The sequence below is a fragment of the Amia ocellicauda genome, chromosome 3, assembly GCF_036373705.1.
Source record: "Amia ocellicauda isolate fAmiCal2 chromosome 3, fAmiCal2.hap1, whole genome shotgun sequence".
Classification (NCBI taxonomy): domain Eukaryota; kingdom Metazoa; phylum Chordata; class Actinopteri; order Amiiformes; family Amiidae; genus Amia; species Amia ocellicauda.
In genome coordinates, this window is record NC_089852.1 from 29,981,207 (window position 1) to 30,003,706 (window position 22,500).

Below are 22,500 nucleotides of genomic sequence, written 5' to 3' on the forward strand. Positions count from 1 at the left end.
GAGCACAAACAGCCCATCCTGCCGGCTGTGAAATCAAACCAGTTACCTCTCATCTAGCACACCTTTAATGCAAACTCGTCACAAGATCAGATCAGAGGATGGATCATGGCGCCCGCCTGGAAGACCACCGCAGACACTCTGAGAGGATTCCAGATTCCATGTTGTTTCTGTTAACCCCTCTCAGCTCACTCCTCTCTCCATGTACCCACTGCTTGGAGCGGGAGCACACCGTCCCTGCAGCCACAGAGATGTGTTTCTGTCCAGGGGAGAGTTCGTGTTTCTCTATCCTCTGTGCCTGATGGTGACATCGGCTCTTATTATGGCCACAGTGACTGGACTGTAATTATTCCTGTTGCTTTTAAAAATGGGACAGCGAGCGCTGTGTGGTGACTGACTGTGAGGGGTGCTGTACCCAATTTTTTTTTTGATTGATTGATTGACTATTAGAGTGAGAGGAAGGGTACTTTTGTAAATGTAAACTCTTCCTTTAGACTTCCGTCATATCTCAGGGTACTCTGCACTGTACTCCCTGTATGTGTTCACCGTAGATGTAGATTTTGTAAAGTGCTGATTTTGTCTTTCAAACTGACTATATGTACAAGTGCCTCTCCCAGAGCGGCTGCACAAGAACAGAATGAGTATTTAAATTGTAAATAGACAGGATAAATTATTTTCATATGTTAAAAAGGATGCTATCATTTTTTTTTTTTTTTTGTATAACGAAGAATAAAGCAGGTGTGGCTTAGACTTGCAGAGAATCCCAGTAATGTGCAGTCGATCTCAATGCTCTCGTCTTATTTCAGTAGAGTGACACTGTGTCTCTCGTAATACAGTAAACCAGCTCAGATTGCACACAATTACACATCACAATGTATGACCTGGGTGTCACAGTGATTTTATTACACGGGCTCATCAGATAAAACTATTTGTTTTTTTTCGGGTCTACGTCTTTTCATCAGGCACATTTCATCACAGGGTACATTTCATCACCAGTTTGGATATTCATCAGCACTTTACATTTTGAGTTACAGACTACACACGCACATTGTCTCTTTTGATTGAGATCGAATATTCTTTAATGACCTACGTTTCCAAAAAATAATTTTATCAAATACTACAGTGAGGGCAGTTGTAGTCTGCTTTTCAACTATTTCATTTCACCCAGCCTTAATTCTAATGTTTTCCAACACTTTAATTTCTCCCTTTTTTATGAAAGAATGCATCACTCAGTCGGCTTGTCTGCACAGGTGCGTTCAAGTCGCGCAGACTGTCTGCAGTCAGTGTGAGGGAAGCTGTTTGCATGACCTGATATTCCAGTAATACATATTGGGAGGAATACTTATGAACCAGCATGAATACATAATGTGCAGTACACCAGCTCAATATTTGTAGTTTGTGGTCACTCAATGTACGTTTTCTTGTTATACATGTTGCATTTATTTTTACTTTTTACTTTATACAACGTCAAGCGCTTTGAAGTGGATCCGCCTGTCTATTACAGCAGCATACATCAATGCAGAAAACGCGCTTCCAACAGGCTGTTTGTGTGGCATTAACCTGTGTGCCCCTGGGCAGTCTAAACGCCACACCAGCAACCCTGCACAATACAAAAGATTGTTATAAAATTATATCATAAAACGAAAGCGCTTTGAAATGGCTCTGTCTTACATCTTCGTATCAATGCAGAAGACGCGCTTTTAAACACCACAGTGCTTTACACTAATACAAAATAATTAGCACATCATCAAACAGTGACTGATCAAGGCATTGATCCAGATACCTGGGTTTACAACGTGATCAAGATTGATTTCCAAAGGAAAGTTAGAAACTTGCTGAGATGTGCATCGTTATGCCAAAATAAAAAACAAATTAACAAAACGAAATAAATATTAGATTACTAACAAAATGAAATAAATCGAAATGCATGTATTTATTTCAGGTTTTTTTAATGTATTCATCTATGTAGTCCTATGTATGTATTTATTTATTTATGTTTGCACAAATTACCCTCCGTATTTAAGAACACAGAACAGAAGAAAGTTTATAAACGAGAGGAGGCCATTCGCCCCATCGTGCTCGTTTGGTGTCCATTAATAACTAAGTGATCCAAGGATCCTATCCAGTCTATTTTTAAATGTTATTAATAACTAAGTGATCCAAGGATCCTATCCAGTCTATTTTTAAATGTTATTAATAACTAAGTGATCCAAGGATCCTATCCAGTCTATTTTTAAATGTTCCCAAACTTTCAGCATCTACCACATCGCTGGGGGGTTTGTTCCAGATTGTGACGACTCTCTGTGTGAAGAAGTGTCTCCTGTTTTCCATCTTGAATGCCTTGAAGCCCAATTTCCATCTGTGTCCCCGGGTGCGTGTGTCCCTGCTGATCTGGAAAAGCTCCTCTGGTTTGATGTGGTCGATGCCTTTCATGATTTTGAAGACTTGAATCAAGTCTCCACGTAGTCTCCTCTGTTCCAGGGTGAAAAGGTTCAGTTCCTCAGTCTCTCAGTAGGACGTTCCCTTCAGACCTGGAATAAGTCTGGTTGCTCTCCTCTGAACTGCCTCTAGAGCAGCGATATCTTTCTTGAAGTGTGGAGCCCAGAACTGTCCACAGTATCCAGACGAGCTCTAACTAGTGCATTGTACAGTCTGAACATCACTGCCCTTGTTTTAAATGTACTAAATTGAATATGTACTTTGAAAAACCGACTACAACTGCAACTACAAAAGTCTGTTTTGGAATTATAGGACATTAAGGAATATTCGATATATATCAAAAGAGACAAAACGTGTATAATTTGTAACTGAATATGGATATTGCTGATGAATATGCAAAATGGTGATGAACTGACGCTGGTGATGAAATGTGCGTGATGAAAAGACGGGATCTGTTTTTTTCTTCATGTCGAAGCCACAGGTAGCTGTTATTTTAAGTGAAAAAAAATATATAGGCTATATAAAAACTACACTTTGCATTTCAAAAGCCTGGCTGATCAAAATGTAAAAGCCAATAAAACAATTAAATGCATAATCATGGTGTAGAATGCCTTCCTTGTGATTTAGTAGAAAACATCAACAGGACGCCTGTATTTGTTTTTTGTTTATTTCCTTTCCTTACTGGGAGCTTGCAAATATTGTAGATTTGAGTGTCATATTTGTATAGATTATATTGGAAACCAGAGCAAGATGGGCTTGTGTAGGTGAGTGTGTGTACACATCCATCGGCATACGTCTTATCGGTTGAGACCACAGAGAAGGAGAGATATGCAAAACAACAGGTTCAGTTCAAATTCAGGACTTTGGCAGTGCAAGGAAAAGTACCAGCTGTTTATGGCAGATGGAGACATTCCTGAGAAGCAGCAATCCTGTTACAGAGACCCCCAATTCTACAGGGTTTCTCAGGGTGACTAGTCCTGGATAGGTCACGATAAGTCACGTGAAATCAAGGAATTGCATAGTATTATTATTACAGTTTTTAAATCATCCTTCTGGGTTCCACAGCCCTTGAGTGTGCAATGGCTGGATCCGTGCACAATGGCACGCAGAAGGCTCTGTGTTAATGTACAACAAACGCCTCGTATTACTTCTCCCTGCTCCTCCCTTCTTGGCAGGGCTGCCACACTACAGACTGACGCCTGCCTGCTGCTCTGCCCCTCCTCCCCCGCAGGGATGGCCAGGGAGAAGCTCTGTTTCTGTGGGGATGTTTGCTCTTTAAGGAACACAGTCAGGGACACACCTGGCCTGATCACAGGGTGTCTGTCCAGAGTCCAACGGTGCAAAGACCAGGACTGATCTCTCAGAGCGTGGGGAATAGGAGGGAGGGGAAGATAAAGTCTGCACAAGAGCACATAAGCACAACCAGCACTGGGTGGTTTAATCACTTCCCTTTCATATGCTACAGTAACATATACCTACTGCTGAAGACCTTTTCAGTTAAACTCAAATGCACCTGAGCTTATTTCTCACCTGGGGTGTGTAGAGGCAGCTTGGTAAACACATGAAGGCCAGGCTGTGCCGACACGCAGGTCTGAAGCAGCACTGTCTGTGGAGGCACTGACAAAACTCCTGGAGAAACGGCAGTGATATTGAAATTAAACAAAAGATGGTATAGACAGTAACTACTTCTACATTTGGTGTAGAGGACTGCATTGCTGTTCAAACGGGGGACTCATTTCCTGCACTCCGCGACAGGGGTGTGTGGGTGGCAGCACAAGATAATAAAACCCTGGCTGGTGCTGCCTGTGCGAAGCAAAGTTCACGCTGCCTTTAGGGAGCAAAGTGTGTGGCAGTATGATGCAGTGTAACACGGCTCCACAAGGAGGCGCTAGCGTATAAAACAAATCCCCTGTTCAGTACAGGACTCACTCAAGACTCCCCCTCCCAGGACAGGACCTCTGGGGCCGGGTTACGGTGTTACACACAGGCGAGCAGATCCCAGTCCAGATTCTGTAATATGTCAAATTGTAATAATAACTTCTGCAAATTATAATGTATTGTACTGTACCGTCCTAACATATACTCTGAATGGCGATCTATATCCAGCCTGTCCCGCCTGAGAGTGAGAGCGCATTCTGCCATTGATCGACAGCCTGACGAGAAAACTCTCCGCATCCGGGCATCACTGTGCGTCCTAAGGGACACCCAGAATAATTGAAACCAGCAGAATCGCAGCAGCACCCTTAACCACGTTTGTTTTGAAGGCGGTCTTAATAATGACACGACTATTCCTTCTACCATTGAACTGATCATACACTTGTAATAATGAAGCAGCTGATTTAGGCCTATACACCAACCAACTAAATAAGGGAACGTGTCGTATGAGGACAGGCATTAGTGGTAGAAGTGTCATACGACACACATCTGAATAACAGTGAGATTCACATCACAAAATTCACATCCATGTTCAGAGCCTTGCACAAACATTTATACACTTTCTCTTCCACTGGAACGGGGCCAACGTGAAGGTGCTATACTCAAAAGATATATTATTAGACAAAAACAGTACCTGCCTCTCTTCTTCTGATTTGTGAAGCATTATTTCCACCTGCACGACCAAACATCAATTACAAATATTATCCAGCAAATAGCAACAAGTAGACATTTGCTATAAATGCATTCATATACGGTTGCAGAAGCGCAGGTTTTTGGGAAGTGTTGGCCCAATCCATGAGGATGTGTCTGTTTGCGCAGAGGAGAGAGCCGGGCAGCAGTGCAGATATCGCACAAAAAGAGAGACAGGGTTATAAAGGCCCGGGAAGCACAGATATATCAAGTCGGGGTCTGACCAGTGTCTCACAGTGGTGTTTATTGAACCTCAACCTACCTGGATCCGCACACGAATTCATGTGCCGTTGCGAGTGGGAGAGCATTGTTTCATCCGATCTGTCTACGTATGTCCATCAAAGCGAAGAACAGAACAGATGTGAACCTGTCCGTCATTCTTTACTGAAATTGGTCAGAAATTACGCGTGACAAAGGGATGCCATTTACGGTGTGGATTTAATATCAAACACACACAATGCAACACCATTCTGCAGTCAATACCTCAAGCACACCCAGAAATAGAGACAAAATACCTCATCAGTCCCGTCTCTCCCGAACTACGCAGACCTGTATCACTATTCCTCCGTGTGTGCAGGTTCATTCCTGAGTGTGAGTAGCAGTAGCGGTACTACTCTGTCTGTGCGCAGAGTCTGGGCGCCCGCTCCCCAACAGCGAACGTGTGTTGTGCTGCACGAAATGCGTTTCAAAAAGCATGCTATTATTATACGAGGTAGTGGTAGTAGTAGTAGTAGTAGTAGTAGTAGTAGAAGAAGAAGAAGTAGCCTAGTAGTAGGCTAGTCGTACTTCTTATTATTAACATAAATAATTTGAAAGACGGGTCTTGACATAGTGTTGGTTAGCCAACAACTTTTCTTTGGAGAAATGCGAAGCGAGATTCAAAATTCAAAAGTAAGATTAAAAAAACAAACAAACAGATAAGTAAATAAATAAACAGTACATTTAATACATAAAATATAAACCGTATATTTAGTATATAAAAAAACAGTCACAGAAATAAGAACATTTCGCATTTTTATTAGTATAACTTAGTACTGCAATTTTATGGACGACGTAACACATCTTTTTTTACATATATGTATTATTTTTCAAGGAATATAATATTTTAATATATGAAAACATAGTGCACAATTATTCTCTCATTCATTTAAGGTAGGCATAGGTCCAGTGAGTTACTGCGCTGTCTGTCCCACTCGGAACAAAATCCACACTTTGGCTGATCAGAGAAAGTCTTTATCACGAACATTGTGATACTAAAACGATACATTATATTATTATTATTATTATTATTATTATTATTATTATTATTATTATTATTATATTTAAGAATATGAAGGTGACAACCTATAAGAAAGGTTACACTTGCTTGTTTCGTTATACTACTACTACTACTACTACTACTAATAATAATAATAATAATAATAATAATAATAATAATAATAAATATTATCATCATCATCATCATCATCATCATAAACTATACAATTAAAATATGTTTTGTGAACACTGTGAAGAAAATACATTCTTGTGGTATTTAAACACATACACACACACACACACACACACACACACAAAAGTCTCGTTACTGGATGGACAGCCATTGTGTTGTTTTCAATTATTTTGGTGTTTTAAGTCAACAGCTCTCCATCGCACCCACGCTGTCACCGGGGGTTCCTTCAGTGTCGTGGGCAGTGCTGTGGAGGGGTGTGCTTTCTGCTGGAGCTGCTTTGTGCTGGCAGCTCACTCTGACGGGCATGAAGAGAAATAAACTGCATGATCCCTGTGCCCCCTCATCGACTCGAGCCAAGAGAGTGAGCTGGGTCAATACTGTAAATTACAAGAATAATTACAATACAAAATAATTATTACAAAATAAACACGTACTACCATTTGAAAGGCACAATAGGCGACTGTCATTGCTGTGCACGTTGGCCTGGCATTATTTATCTCCCGTGTCTGTCGCAGAGAGTGCGTGATCGGGGGGCAGAAACTGCGTCCGCCCCGGCCTGCGCTCTCTACGCGGGCTCCCTGGCGGGGCCGGGGCCCAGGCTGTGCTGCGGGGAGGAGGACACGGCGGGGCGCACGGCCTCCCGGGGCTGCGGGGCGGAGGACACGGCGCACGCATCCTCCTTCAGGTCCCCCGAGGAGATGGAGGAGTCCTGCTCGGGGTCGCCATGCCTCACCCTCTTCTTGTCCTCCTCTTTCTTCCACTTCATCCTCCGGTTCTGGAACCAGATCTTGATGTGTCTCTCGGTGAGGTTGAGCATCACGGCCAGCTCCACCCTGCGCGGCCGGGAGATGTACTTGTTGAACAGGAACTCCTTCTCCAGCTCCAGCAGCTGGGCACGGGTGTAGGCCGTGCGTGTCCGCTTGTTCTCCTCAGGCTCCACCATGTAGGCCCCACCTGCGACACAGAGACCCGGCAGAGACTTGAAGACATGACGGTGCCTTAAACAGCCCTCAGTTCTCCAGGATGTTGAATGGAGTACGCTATTCAAGGGACTCGTTGCTTTCTTTAATGCAGAGTCCCGGACCACATATTACTCAAGACACATCTGTTCAGACTGTAGTTGTAATTTAGCAGCTTATTCTCATGAAATGTCCTGCACTTCATATAACGGTTTAATTATACTTCTTACTCACACATTGCTATCCCTGCGGTTTATTCATGATTCCCCCTATGCCCCTTTCCTTCAGCTCATACCTATGACTTCAGCGCATTATTGTGTTTGTATTATGACTTTTTTTTTTAATAAACTGCATATTTTACCATATGTACTTCTGTAATTTTGTAAAAAAATTACTTGTGTTACGGTTGATTAGTAATTTTGTACTGTATTATTGCACTTTTATATTGCCCTTGTATCATGTAAGTCTCCCTGAATAAATAATAACTGGATAGAAGTCTTGTAAGAGTCACAGTGCTTCGGGTTTCATAGGCAGGTTATACCTTAACATGTTCAAAATGATTGTCTTCGTTAGCAGGGGTCTACATTGTGTCCTGATTGTACCAAAAGAGCGGTCCACGCGTGGAACCAATTAACAAATAATGTGCGTAATGTAGTCTTGGGACCCCAGAGCGGCTCCCCAGAACCAGCTCTTCCCATACTCGCGGTCATCGGTAACACCTTTAATGTATCCAAAAGTGCAGACTTGATTTGTTCTCAAAATAAAACAAAACAAAACATTAAAACATAGGCAATGGTATAATAACCCCGGATTTGTGTTGTATATCTTAGATTTAGTTCACGATGAAAAGACGTGGCGCAATTCCAGTCGTCCCGGTTATACAATGTGAATTGAAACTGGGGCGCTCTCTCTGCAAACGGAAAACATCTCACATTTAACAGGCACTGTGAGAACAGGATTGACTAAAAGTCAAAGAACCTGGAATATAAAACCGCCGTTAAATATTGTTGTCATTTGCTAATTAACCCTTTCACTCCAATTGCGCACGGCTGCTGCGGGTTGTTAAGATTTAATGCGTAATTGTAACCGAGACAAAGGAATTTAAACGGCGGGGTTAAAACAGAACAGCATTAAACCATGTTTTCAGCCTCAGTATAGATCGTTACACTTTTTCAACCATCACATCTAGGCCCAATTAATGTGTCCTGTAGACAATTTCTGTTTTGGATGTAGAAGAGTATTTCACACATCTGCTACACAGACCACATATGGCAGATAAGCCACGAATACAAAAAATAATAATTAAAAGTTAATTCAATACCAGTTACGCGTGTTAAAACAAAAAGGAAAAACGCACACAATATCAAATAAACCATATGGAACTGTATATTTGGCATTCACCTTTTAACTATTTAAAGGGGATATTGTTACATAAATAGCTGAGATAAGCCAATAAACGACTGACATAATGTCCAATATAGCTATTTGCTCCGATATAATTCAGCAAATTAAAGTGTGAAGGAAACAGTAGATGTGTTGAAAGTAGTGCTCTGGGTCTTCAACGCACTTGCATGTATAGCAATGTTTCTCAGCCCTGCTCCTGGAGGACCTCTTACCCTGCTGGTTTGTGTCCAACCGAGCTCTCAATTACTTAATTGAACCTTAATTTAACTAATAAATTCCTAAATCAGTAGGGGTTTAAAGTTAAGTATAAAATTGCATAAGGAATTTAATATCTTATTAAGGAACCAACTTTGTATCCGTTACACAATTTTAAAAGTAAAATGTAAGGAAATGATTAGTTCAATTAAGGGTTAAATTAAGTAATTGAGAGCTCGGTTTGAGAACAGGGAGCAGGGTTGAGAACCACTGCAGCTATATATAAATGGTGTATAGTGGCCAGACATCAGAGCATTCAGTCAGCCGCACACAAGGACCCTTCATTGTAATCTGTACGATTTACTTTTGCTCTTAGTAAATCTAGTTTGGGATGTTTCTCGTCACATTGACACAAAAGGCCCTCATGTCCGGCAGAATTGTTGGTGTATTCATTCGTTTATTCGTTTGTATGTTTGTTTGTTCGTCAGGTTTGTGTGTTTCGTGTGTTTAGCGAGAGTCATTTTTTTACGCATTTCTCAGTTGTTTTGATTGAAATAAAACTGATGCTTTGCATAATTGACTTTGCATTTTCCAAAATCAAACGCTGCGAAATATGATACAGGCCTATATATAAATTAATTAATCAATAAAAACCTTCCCGGTTAGATCATATCCCAGTGTGTCTTTCTTTTTTCTGACTAATCAATTAGCCAGAAGTCGATTCACCTCCAAGCCTCGAAACATTTGATCTATTTAAGGCACCCCGGTTTCAGAAACAGCACACCTCACCCATCCACCAATAATTACATTGAAATAAAATCATTTCCACAATATTCTGTCTATTATTCACATATCTGACGATGTTGTGTCTACCAGAAGCGCCAAGTCAGGAGAATGTATTAATCTTTCGTGTTTTCAATGTAATTAAACGGACAGTATAGTGCGTTTTTATGTAAACATATGTAATTATTTGGAATAGAGATCTATGAAACATATACGATTTATTATTATTATTATTATTATTATTATTATTATTATTATTATTATTATTATCTTTAGTATTTCGATATTTTTTTAATAATTACACACAAAACACAATGTAGTCACAGTTAGTTCTACCGATAAATCTGCTATATTTAAAGACATTTCTAAATATGTTTACTTTATTGTTATTATTAAACACGTTGTTTCGCAAGCGAGAACCTCCATTACCCCGTAGGCCTACCTGAAAACCAGGTGGAAAATAACTGATAACTGATACAGCACGAAGAACTCTTGCAAAGGGCTTTATTAGAGCTTCTTGAGAGTGGTCTGGTTTCAGAGACCTGATTTCAGGTGCATATAAACACACGTATATATAAACTCAAACACTATTATATTCAGGATTGTCTTCTCTGTCCCAGACCCGTGACTACACGCAAAGCAATGGTGACCTCCGTAAAGTTACACCAGAATGCCCTGGTCTGCGCTGTTTAGCTCCAGATCTCGCTGTTTTCCAGTCTGACATTAAGTGAATTAACGAATAAACTCCACACTCCCACACCGTTAAAAATTAGTTAGGTTAACATGTTGCTATATTTCTGCTTGTTTTTTTTTACAAACCTGTGTTATCACATTTGTTACAGTTTCACTGAGTAATTCACCAGAATCTCTTTCAGACCTCCAACATTGTCAGATATTATTATTATTATTATTATTATTATTATTATTATTATTATTATTATTATAGTCATCTTCATAGCAAATATGATTATATAATAAACGAATTCCTCGTTCAGCCAACTTCAGTGTTGTTTATTGCAACTCAATATGTCATTCAAATTATAAATAAATTCACGAAAAATTAAACAGAAATTGAAAGAAACGTTACATTTGACCCTCTCTACAGGACAACACCTGCACAGGGTATTATTACAGGGTATAAATATGGGGCTATTAATTATGTATTGCTAGTGTCCATTTCTAGGAATATATTGAAATAAAAATAATCTTTATTATTATTACTACTACTACTACTACTACAACTACTACTACTACTACTACTACTACTACTGATAATATGTAATCACTATGTATTAAAACGAGATTGGAATCCCTCTATGTAATATGAACGTATACGTTTGTTAAATATACCCATGCATATATACATACATAAATACATACACACATACATACATACATATTCAGGATGTCACATACTATCCATCAAAAGCTGAGGAAATGAATTAAAATTTTGACTAAGGGTCTGCAGGACACATATGACTTAACTCCCATGCCTATTAACAATGGCTCAAATTGGGCTCAAACAGCGCCGATCACACACGTTTCCCTCTGCAGCCTGAGGACCGGCCTTTTACCAGGGCCTGTAAAACTAGGGCCCAGACAGGGACTGTCCCGGGACAGAGAGACCAGGGCCGGACCAGGGCAGCGCTGCAGACCACGGGCCTGGACGGGGACGGACAGAGAGGTTCCGTTGGGTCTGGTCTTTGTTGGAGAGCATTAATTAGACTTAATTAGAGCCCCGAGCTGCAGTGATTGTGGCCGAGGCGCGACGCAGTGTTTGCTGTAGAGGTGTGAGTGAAAGTGCACAGCAGAGCACGATAAGGGTGCAAAAGAACAATAGACAACAGATCTGTGTCCACAACTCAGTACTGCTATCGAAACCCAGACATACTGGCATTTCACTGGCTTTTATAATAATAATAATAATAATAATAATAATAATAATAATATACATTTGGGGCAATTCAGTTTTTTTTCGACCTTTCAGTCTAAATTGATGTAGGGTAAATCAATCAATCAGTGATTATAATTATTGTGAATAATCATATTAATCATAATTACGCCTCAAATATGCTACATTTTGATTCTGTATCATTTTCTTATTTTCTTCTTCTTCTTCTTCTTCTTCTTAAGATAATAACAATATTATTATTATTATTATTATTATTATTATTATTATTATTATTATTATTAATAATAATAATAATAATAATAATAATAATAATAATAATAATAATAATAGAATTATATTTATTATGTAACAAAACTAATCATTTGAAGCGGTTTGGGTATGTGACAAATTTCTATTTATGTTTTCCACAAAATAATATACAATTATTGCAGTATGACTACAGACAAAAAACAATACAGTAACGGCAATACATAATTCAAATTAAAAAAACTTAACAGTTTTATATATAACATGTTCCATATACGTAAATGCATTCAGACTAATATAATGTATACATCAAATGTAAATCATGAATACAGTCTCTTGCAGGTTTTCCTTATTATGAATAGATTTAAAGATACGCATTTATGAGGCAATACAACGCTATTTTGTAAATATAATTAAAACAGTAGTAAATAATTAATTGGTATTAATGTATTAGTAATAAAGTTAGGCCACCCTGGGCCATAGTTTCACTGTCAGTTTTGACTCACTATTTTTTAAACTTGAATCCTATTTATTTTTTGTTCCCAGCATGAAAAGTTTCAACACAACCAGAATCGGACGCGATTTTTCTTTTTTTTTCCTTCCCCTTTCTTTTCCTTTCCTATTTTAAAATAAAACGCTTTTTCAATGTATTTCATTTCGGCCCATTCAGTCCAGCCCGGGCTGTGTGGTGGCCGTTTGTTATGGTCAGGCTCAGATCAAATCGATGTGTTCGGTCAATTCTGTTTCCAGGTGTAAGGCGCTCATGTCCGGACCCCCAGTTGGTAATGTCTGTGTGCCGGTTAAATGCATGTTGCTCCAGATGTAATAACATCTGCCTATTGACCCCTTTTAGGATTTACTTCCATGTGGGAGAAATAGATTTAGATTTCTAAAATTAAGATGATAAAATACGCATGTTTTTAAAATGAGGTCAGTTATAAAAGCTTCACTTCAGCCAAACCTCAACTAGAACTTTTATTACACAATATTATTATTATTATTATTATTATTATTATTATTATTATTATTATTATTATTATTATTAGTGTTATTACTATTATTATTATTATTATTATTATTATTATTATTATTATTATTATCTGAGAGTTTGACATGTCAGATTATTTTTTAAAACATTCTGTATTTGTATTTTTGTTTCAAAAAGGAAATAGTATCGCTATTTCAGCCACCACAATAACCTAACAAACAATTTGTAGTTAATTGTTATTGTATTTTAATGTTTTTTGTCATGTACAGCAAACATATGATTAAATTGTAAGGTGGGAGATTAAAGTGTAAAATTAAAGCAGGTGTGCATTGATGGGACCAGACTGTAAATCGACATAGATGTTAAAGGGTGTAATTCAGCAGAAAGCGGAGTTACACCTGTGGGAGAACAGGCGGGGACGGCGGGGGGATTCAGGTGGCCGGGGTTCCCGGCTCAGCCGTTACCTGTCCACTGTCCTTTCCAGGTGTGTGCATGGGACTTGGTGGATTTCATCCAGGGAAAGGGCAGCGGAAACCGGCTGCGCTCGTCCAGTAGCGCCAGGTCCACGGGGTCCCCATAGCCCCCGGCCTGCTGGGGCGCAGTCGGCTGGGCCGGGTGGTGCAGGTGAGGGAGCACCGGGTCCTCCGACATGAGAGGCACCTCATACGGGGATATATCGGGCAGGCTGCTCTGCTCCAGAGAACAGGGCGCGGGGTAGGAGCTCTGCTGCTGCCGACCCATGTAGAGGCAGGGCGGAGGGCTGGGGCTGTAGTCCTGGCTCTGGGCTCTCTGGTAGGCGCACGGATCCTTGTATAGCTGAGCAGAGGCATAGTAATGCTCCTCTCTGTTCATGGCTGTGAGGTCAGCAGCTCTGCGGACAGCTCGGTGTCCAGGCTGGCGAGGTGCTGTGTGTGTGATATGGGTCCAGTCCTTGGGTTGTACTTGTGCAGGTCTCGGTTACAGGCCCCTATAGGTGTGTCTTCGCTGCCATGTGATCCCACACGACCTGGCTATTGGTTTCTCTGTTTATATGAAATCAGGTGGCAAACTCACAGCATTGCAGTTGGATTTTTTTCTGTTCCCTGGCTTGATAATAATGGAAGATTTGTCCGTGTGCCAATCAATTCCTTTGGCAAACACAAACGTTTACAGGCGAAGGCAGAGGAGATACACCTGTGTATTGAAGCCTCCTAATCCTGACAGACACAGGTGGCCAGATCCACAGGTCATAATCCTAAACTCCCGGTCGATACCCACAGCGGCCCACAGCGGCTCTCACGGGGCTGTCCGCCCATAACAGCAACAGCACAACAGCGGGATACATCAGCAACAACACTTATTATAATAAGTGAGTTCATTTCGTTTTGGTTTGGGTTGGTTTGTGTCATGTGTTTGTTTCTATGTCGATTAGTCTGTGCGTCCTCTGTTTCGACAGGTGTGTGAACATCAGTCACAGTGTCCCCCCCACACACACAAACACTGAACACTTCCTAGGCGGTAATAGTAATACGGCCACAGTGGGGTGCAGCAGGCGGCTGTTTCAGAAAGTGAAAAATCCCAGAGTGATTGTGGTCTTCAAATGTTTGCGTTCCAGACAACAATTCAACCATTTACTTTTGTTGATAAAGAAAAACACGCAGCCTGTTATCAATATAGCGACCGATAGCGACTACATCGATCACCCCGAGAGAGGGGGGGAGAGGGACCGCAGAGGGGTCGTCCCCAATCGGCTGACCTTCTGGCGATAACCGGTGTGGATGTGGCGGTGGCTGCCATGGAGACGGGTGACTGTGCGGGAGGGACAAAGATCAATCCAAAGCACAACTGTTTACTCTGCTCTCCTGGCGTAATTGTACATTTCTGAAAATTTGCACCCATTACAATGCTTCATTTAACTCCATTTGGCGTTTCTACTGTAGTGACGGTGAAACAAAACACAGCAAAACAAATCCGGACAAGAACCCCCCCCCCCCCACAAACCTCTTACTGTCAGTGTCAGTGTCACAACAGGCCAGTCTGCCTGGACAAGGTTATCGATCTGAACAGGGGCTACAGGAGGGCATGAGCTTGGAAAGCAAGAGAGAAAGAAAGAAAGAAAGAAAGAAAGAAAGAAAGAAAGAAAGAAAGAAAGAAAGAAAGAAATTTGATCCTAATTAAAAACATAGAGATTTGAATGAAAAATAGATACACGTTCATGGTTAATCTGTTTGACAATTTGTTGAATCATTTTATAATAAAGCAACATTTTCAATTGTTTTTTCCTTTCTTGCTCTTTGGGCCTTGCTTTCTAAATCCCAAAAAGCTCCACCCCGGTTGCGGTTGCAGACTCACCCCCACCACCACCACCACTACTCCTAGTGGCTCCGTGTCCAACCATTAGGCAATTACTTTCTCACCATTTAACTGCGCCTCTCATGGATAGACAAACAAGGCGCAGTAAACCAATTATAGCACTTTATTAGTGCCAATTACTGACGGAAAGTGTCTCTGTGGAGACCCGCAGTGCTGAAACCTCACACAGTTGTTAATATTGATGTATTTATTTCTGTTAACAAATGTACTCCTCCAGCAACTAAACCGTCGGATAGCAGATCAATCACACGGAGACGGTAGAGCAGGAAAGTTAGTCTGCTTGCTTTCCGACAGATTAGTCGTATATGATACACATCCATCCTGCGGTATATTTGGGGTTGAGTATGATGTTAAAGTTAGGCTTGCTGTCCTTGATACGAACTAAAAAATAACTTTTAACCACATTTAGCTACACTTTCAAAATACTTTTTAAAAATGACATTCACACATGGTTTCATATACCATTAGCATAAGTCTTGAAATACCCTACCTACAATAACTTGGTATGGAAGACTGGTACTAATGGGACTGTGAAGCCAACCCTTAGCGTTCATTACTAAGTTGTATTCAGATTATGATCTATAAGGACCGATCATTGTCCTATAAAACACAACGTGTTGAGATTCGGAACTCTGTGTTTAAAACATTTTGTTTATTTCAAGATCTTAAGATCACTCGCGGTGTTCTCGAAATCGTACAGGAGGTCCTGCCTGCACAATTGTTGTTTATTTTATTAAAAGAAAGAATGAATACGAAAAAACACATTGATAAAACAAAATACAACACTTAATTTCATGGTTTCTATAAACGATCAATTTAAATTATATACTCTTTCCAAAAAATACCATACACGAATATGAGTAATAATTTGTAAGCTAACCAGGCTGCCCAGGCGCAATGAGCCATTTGGTCCTAAACATGGGTATTAGCAGCCCAATTCAATTGTATACCTATTCCAGGTGCTTACACGGTAATACTCTCTAACCGTCCACAGTAACTTAATGAGACCCGTTTTGGCGGCCATAAAGTTTAAGTAAATTCATTACACTCATACGAGTCCATTTAATGCCGCTTAATGGTATTTATATTTGATGGTCGTTTTAAAATTAAGGAAACTCTTCACAGTAACCGCGTTTGCAGAATGGCAGCGGAATTGCGCGCCTCTGAACCGTGAGCGCGATAAAGCAATTTGAGGGTTTTATGAAGAAAGGAAACTGCGTAGTCCACCCAAAAGCAGATTGTAAAAGCGCATTTTTACCATTAGGCCCCTTCCCGCAGGCAAGTCCTGTAAACTGGAGGAGACGCACTGAAGAGTGAACTGCCCCCATTTGCGCATCAGGGGATGCCTAATTTTAGCCAGCAATAAACCACTTAGTGGGGCTTAGGCGTCTTGTTTTATCTCAATCTCTTTGTATGTATATATATATATATATATATATATATATATATATATATGTACACATATAATATATATATATATATATATATATATATATATATATATAACACCCCCCCCCCTTCCCCCCGATCCTGGATATCGTTTAGAAGACCCCCTAAAACTTGAATTCTAGAAACGCCCCTGTAACACATACTATGCTATCGTTCGGTTTAGCTGCTGGAGGAGGATGTTTTGGTATCAAATATGTGTGTGTGTGTGTGTATGTGTGTGTGTGTATCGTATATCCTTATAATACACTGAAAGAGTTAAAGAAACACCTCACACAATTTAACAAAACGTAAACCTAGATTATAAACGCATTATCCCAGACTGTCTTTGTTAAATTGATATTGAAGCATATGTGGGTAAGCACAGACGTGTATCGCTGCATTCATATCAATGTATCGTTTTTTTTAAATTGATCTAATGGTAAACGTATTAGCCCACATCTTTATACTGATTTAGATGCAATGCTTTTACCAATTTAAAAGATATATAATGAATAATAACAGGGGGAAAAGCTTTCCCAATCCACATTTCAAATATATTATACTTATATTCCATTCAATGTGTAATTGACGCAAGATTAGGGGCGCATGTATACCGCTTTTAGATGTATGTATGTATTTTTTTATTTATTATAAATAATATATATATATATATATATATATATATATATATATATATATATATATATATATACAATTATTATTTATTTCTAAATGTGCAGGCCAGGCTGGTACATAACAGTGCATATCATTTCACTGTTCTGAGTGGTTTGCGTCCCACAGGAGCCCAGAACGACTTAATTGAACCTTTTACTGACTTTATTGATGTAAATTACCGCTGTTTCCCAGCTTTTAGCTGCAGAGGATGATAAGTTGTCTGCGATAGTCTATCTGTCTGTTCTATAGATTTTACGACACCTATTTAAACGGTTACTGATTATTTAGTTTTCTTTATTTCTTGCCCAAACAAATCTATATTATGTAAAGGGTCCTCAGGTATTTAATTATTATTAGTTGTATTAGTATTAGTAGTAGTAGTAGTAGTAGTAGTAGTAGTGGTAGTATTAGTAGTAGTAGTAGTAGTAGTAGTAGTAGTGGTGGTGGTAGTAGTAGTAGTAGTAGTAGTAGTAGTATACATTTGGTGCGATTCAGTTGTTTTGTCTTCGCTTTTTACCAACCAATTAGTGATTATAATTATCATAAATACTCATATTAATAACAACTACGCCTCATAAAAGATCATTTTGATTCTGTAGAATTGTTTTCTTCTTCTTCTTCTTGTAAAGCCCAGCAATGGCCACCTCTCGAGTCTGTGTGCGCTGTGAGAGCAGGGATTACTGCAACACTGCCAGAGCGATTGTGGCGAGGTTTCTCTTTATGAAACTGACAAAGCCCTTGCTGATAAAAACTGACATATGTCAGAAATACAGAAAAGTGATAAACCGTGCTTGCCCAGTGGCGACAGCTAGCTGCCTTGGCAAACATGTCGAAGAGGCAAGCTAACGCCCGAGGAATGTTAATGGCTTTTTAATTGATACAATACAGCTTTCCGAGTGGCCGGAGAAAAGCTGAAGTCTGCGTTTAATCGCCTGTTTGGAAACATGCACTCAGGCACTTCACACACAGGGGACACGGAGCGGCGCAGGTAACCTGGAGTGGAGCTCCTGGCTCGGCACTGGCTCAGATCACTCCTGCTGCGCACTGCGCCTCTCCCACGCACTTCCCCTCACCTTTCCCTCACCTCACCAAACAAGGGCTGTACAGTGAAATAATATAAAATAATATAATTCACAGATCTATTCTGTTCATGTGTATTGTTCTGGGACGCATTTCTCGTCACAATTACCATGCATATTCTAATGTATGTATTTGTTTGCCTGATTGTTGTTTTTAAGGTAGTGGGTACAGAACCGATTAAGGAGGCAATTCTATATAAGAGTCTGGAGAACAGATAAGATACCAGAGATGTATTTCAGGATGTGTATGACGTCAGATTATGGTTAATGAACCTTGAGGAGAACTGATGTGATCTTGCGGTTGTTGATAGTTTCAGAGGGTGCAGAACACAGACCCGGAGGGCATCCGGCGCCGCCTGCTGGGGTGCATGTGTGTGACAGCCATTACATCCCTGACACCAGGGGACTTGCAAGGGCCAGACTATGCTTACATTCTGTTAAGAAGTTGAGGAATGAATCTGATTGTTTGTCTGCCTGTTATTGTTGTTCATTTAGGGTTAGGGCTATAAAAGGGACTCCCCATTCTGGATTCCTACACAGTTTCTATGCCCTAAATGTGTAGGATTTTCATTCTAAGGTGAGCTAGAGAAATATCGCCTGTGTGGAATATTTCCTCCAATAAAATTAGAGGCAAACTTTCTGTTTTATAAATTAATTGCATGTCTGGGATCGCTGGTCCTGGTGTAATTTGTCTGTTTCGGAAATCTGCCACTTTCCTTCTGAGCGACAGGAGGGAATGGGTTTTCTCAGACGTTGTCCATTTCTGTCCTCACTAGGAAAGACGGCTCAGTCTTGCAGCTCCAGCAGACCCCCAGCCAGAGTCCAGCCCGTCCTGTGGGTGGCAGCCAGTGTGTTTGCACAGAGTGAGCGTTTCCCCAGTGCTTTGTCCTGCAGGTGTTGAGCCCTGATTGCACAACGTGTGAACAGGGGCGGAGCAGATGATTACCTGAGCCCTGGAGTTTATCCTCAGCCCGTTCAGAGCCGTCAGAATATCTAAACCAGTAAAATCTTTATTGATTGGCACCATTAAGATAATTACCCACCCAAACCCTCACCTCCTTCTCTTGCTCTCTCTGATTCCGTTTTCTGAGCCACACGAGTTTGGGTTACCTGAGCAGGAGCTGTCCTGTCTGCACCCAGAGGGGCAACTGCTCTGTACAGCTCTCTTCCAGTCTTGATTTAGATGTCGCGCAGGTATGCTGCCAAACTTAGCATTGAAGAGAATCACACGACAACTTTTTTCGCAAGAGTTTCTGTTCACATTTATCACAATAACACCATGTGGTAATCCCTCACTCCCATGCTAGGCCAGTCCGGGCTGCAGCTCAAATCCGCGTCACACCACAGGAGGGCAGTGGCGGCGCATGCTTCTCTCTGCACGGCGCCGTCGTGGTGTCTGAGCGTCAATGAACCCGTCCTGCCAGCGGAAATGCCTGGTGACAGATCGCAGTCAGACTCTTTTAATAGTTAAAAGTAAGTACAACACTTTGCTGAGTTTAAGAAACCGAGGAGAAACCGAGTTCCGGCAATATATCGGGGGCTGCGACAAGACGCGACCCTGCAGACAGAGCTGCTCTCGTAGCAGCAGGACAAGCCCCCTGCCCGGGGATGAGCTCACTGGGCTGAGTCTGTGGCTTTCATCTCTTACTCATCCGTGCATGTATCTACGGTCGATCTGTTATGATCTGCGTGTACTGGGTGAAAATATGTCGGTGTAAATAATTCTTCCACCCGCAAACTATTACTGTCGTGCTTTAGCGATCCGGTCTGTCTGCCCGTCTCAGCGCGGTGGTTTCGGTACAGAAATTCAGTTCTCTTTCTAGTGACAAGCAAGACCGGCTGGTACGAGTAATGTCCTCCACTCTCGGGTACCTGGGGCCTGTGCACAATAAACAGTTATGACCTTTTTTAATGACTGGACAAATTAAATAAATAACAACTGGAATTTACACGATAGACAATTAATGTACGGAAATGCAGCCTTATCGTACATTTCTAACCGCCTTTTACTGCACTGGTTTAAACATAAAGTTACAGCTAAAGTGGGTGCATTTCAAATAATACCAATTATTACAAGTTTTAATTTAAAAGTATTTATTTATTAATTTATTAATTTATTCTGCCTTTTTTTTTTTTTAGAATCCATCGTCCGGAAGGGAGGCGGATGCAGGTATGTATTGTGCGACAGACAGAACAGGGCGGTTTGGGGCTCAGTGAAGAAGAACAATTAAACAATAAACACGAACAGAGCAACAACGTTGGACCGCAAAGGGGCGCAGACCTGTAGGTTGTACTCTGAATCTCCTGCCCCTCAATAGCGCCCCCTTCGGTCCCAGTGGTACTGCAGTTTGGGTGGAGATGGGATGCTGGGCAAGTTACTGGCTCCTTCGATTCCCAGTACATTTAAACTGTACCAGCTCACAGCTTAAATATAATAATAATAATAATAATAATAATAATAATAATAATAATTATTATTATTATTATTATTATTATTATTATTATTATTATTATTATTATTATTATTATACATAACTATATTCATACATTGCTTGCCAGTGATACACTTATTTGTCAGTTATCTCTCTTTGAAGCTTCATTATGCCCGCAAGCTGCAGTGAATTATCTAATTTAATACTCTTAATTCTGGCACTTAACGGTACTTAAGACTACAAGCTGTATATATTGGCAACACAGATATTGGCATTCTGCAGGTTACACGCTACATGTGTGTGCAAGGGAGAAACGTTTATCTTAATTTAGCTTGTGAATAATTATTCATGTATTTGTTTGTTCATTTAAATAGTTACCTAGCTAGTTATATACACTCTAAAATTGGAAGGTTCTTCAGCGGTTCTATTTACAACCTTTGGGTTCTTCGTCAGTTTATTTTCATTAAATGGTTCGTTTAGGAACCAATAGGTTAGTCATAAACATCATTTAAGAACCCTTTTCCATCATGATTGTGGTTGATTTAAGTTACATTTAAGGTTCTTTAAGGATGCTTGTTTGATAAAAGGTTCTAATAAGAACCTTTAAGGCTTCCTCCACAGTATCAACCGCGGGAACCCTAAAAGCGTCTTATTAGAACCTGTACTTCTTAGAGTGTAGTCATTAAACATGGACATTTTAGCTGATAATTATGAATACATCATGTCTGAGTAACTGAATAATAGAGACTGCAGGAACCCACTATATCTCCCTGTTAGATTAAGGCAGTGTGTACAGCACTACACTGGCCACTGCTGTGCTCGACTGCAGGTAGAGGGCACAACATACACACACGCACACACACAGACAAACTCACACACAACACACACATACATAGACACACTCTCACACACACACAAACACACAAAGATACACACACAGACAACACACACATACATAGACACATAGTTACACACACAGACAGACACCTGTACAACAGCTGTACTCTGCTTGCCCCACATCCTGAACTGTGTAACACCTCCAGACACCTTCAGGACACATACCTGGTGACTGGAGATCACTGACTGCTGTATTGCATTCAAGTATGTACATTACATCACCATTATTATTAAACGGTTACGGTTATTAGGAAGTGAAGAATAATTTACTATTATTATTTTCCGTAGTGTCTGTCTGGATATCAAAAAATAGATAAAATACACGATGTGTGTGTGTATATATATATATATATATATATATGTGTGTGTGTGTGTGTGTGTGTGTGTGTGTGTGTGTGTGTGTGTGTGTAAATATATCTCTTCACAGTGCTCTATTTGTTTTATTTCTGTGCTGGTGATTTCCCATTGAGATGCCATCGGTAGCCAGGTGGATCGGGACAGGGCGCATCAGAGGAGTTCTTTCTGTTTTCCTATTTTATTTTCTATATTTGTATTTTATTTGTATTTTATTGCTCTGTATCTGCTTTGCTCATTAAGTGAAATGCGCCCATAGGAGCGCCCTGTTTTCCGTGTATTTGG

General features: G+C 40.4%; 2 protein-coding genes across 2 annotated transcripts in view; one reads left to right on the top strand and one right to left on the bottom strand.

Annotated features, from left to right (window-relative positions):
- Positions 1 to 758, top strand: part of LOC136746463 (homeobox protein CDX-2) — a 4,614-nt gene extending 3,856 nt beyond the window's left edge. Inside the window, exon 3 of the mRNA XM_066698971.1 lies at positions 1 to 758. This exon is cut by the window's left edge and continues 269 nt beyond it. The gene's annotated coding sequence lies outside the window, so the exon portion shown is untranslated.
- Positions 759 to 6,495: 5,737 nt separating this feature from the next.
- pdx1 (pancreatic and duodenal homeobox 1) lies at positions 6,496 to 13,931 on the bottom strand. Its single transcript, XM_066698972.1, has 2 exons — positions 13,463 to 13,931; positions 6,496 to 7,465 (listed from the first exon to the last, which is right to left on the bottom strand). The coding sequence occupies exons 1-2, from the start codon at positions 13,848 to 13,850 to the stop codon at positions 7,077 to 7,079; spliced, it is 777 nt and encodes a 258-aa protein (XP_066555069.1). The 5' UTR covers positions 13,851 to 13,931; the 3' UTR covers positions 6,496 to 7,076.
- Between the last annotated feature and the right edge of the window lie 8,569 nt (positions 13,932 to 22,500).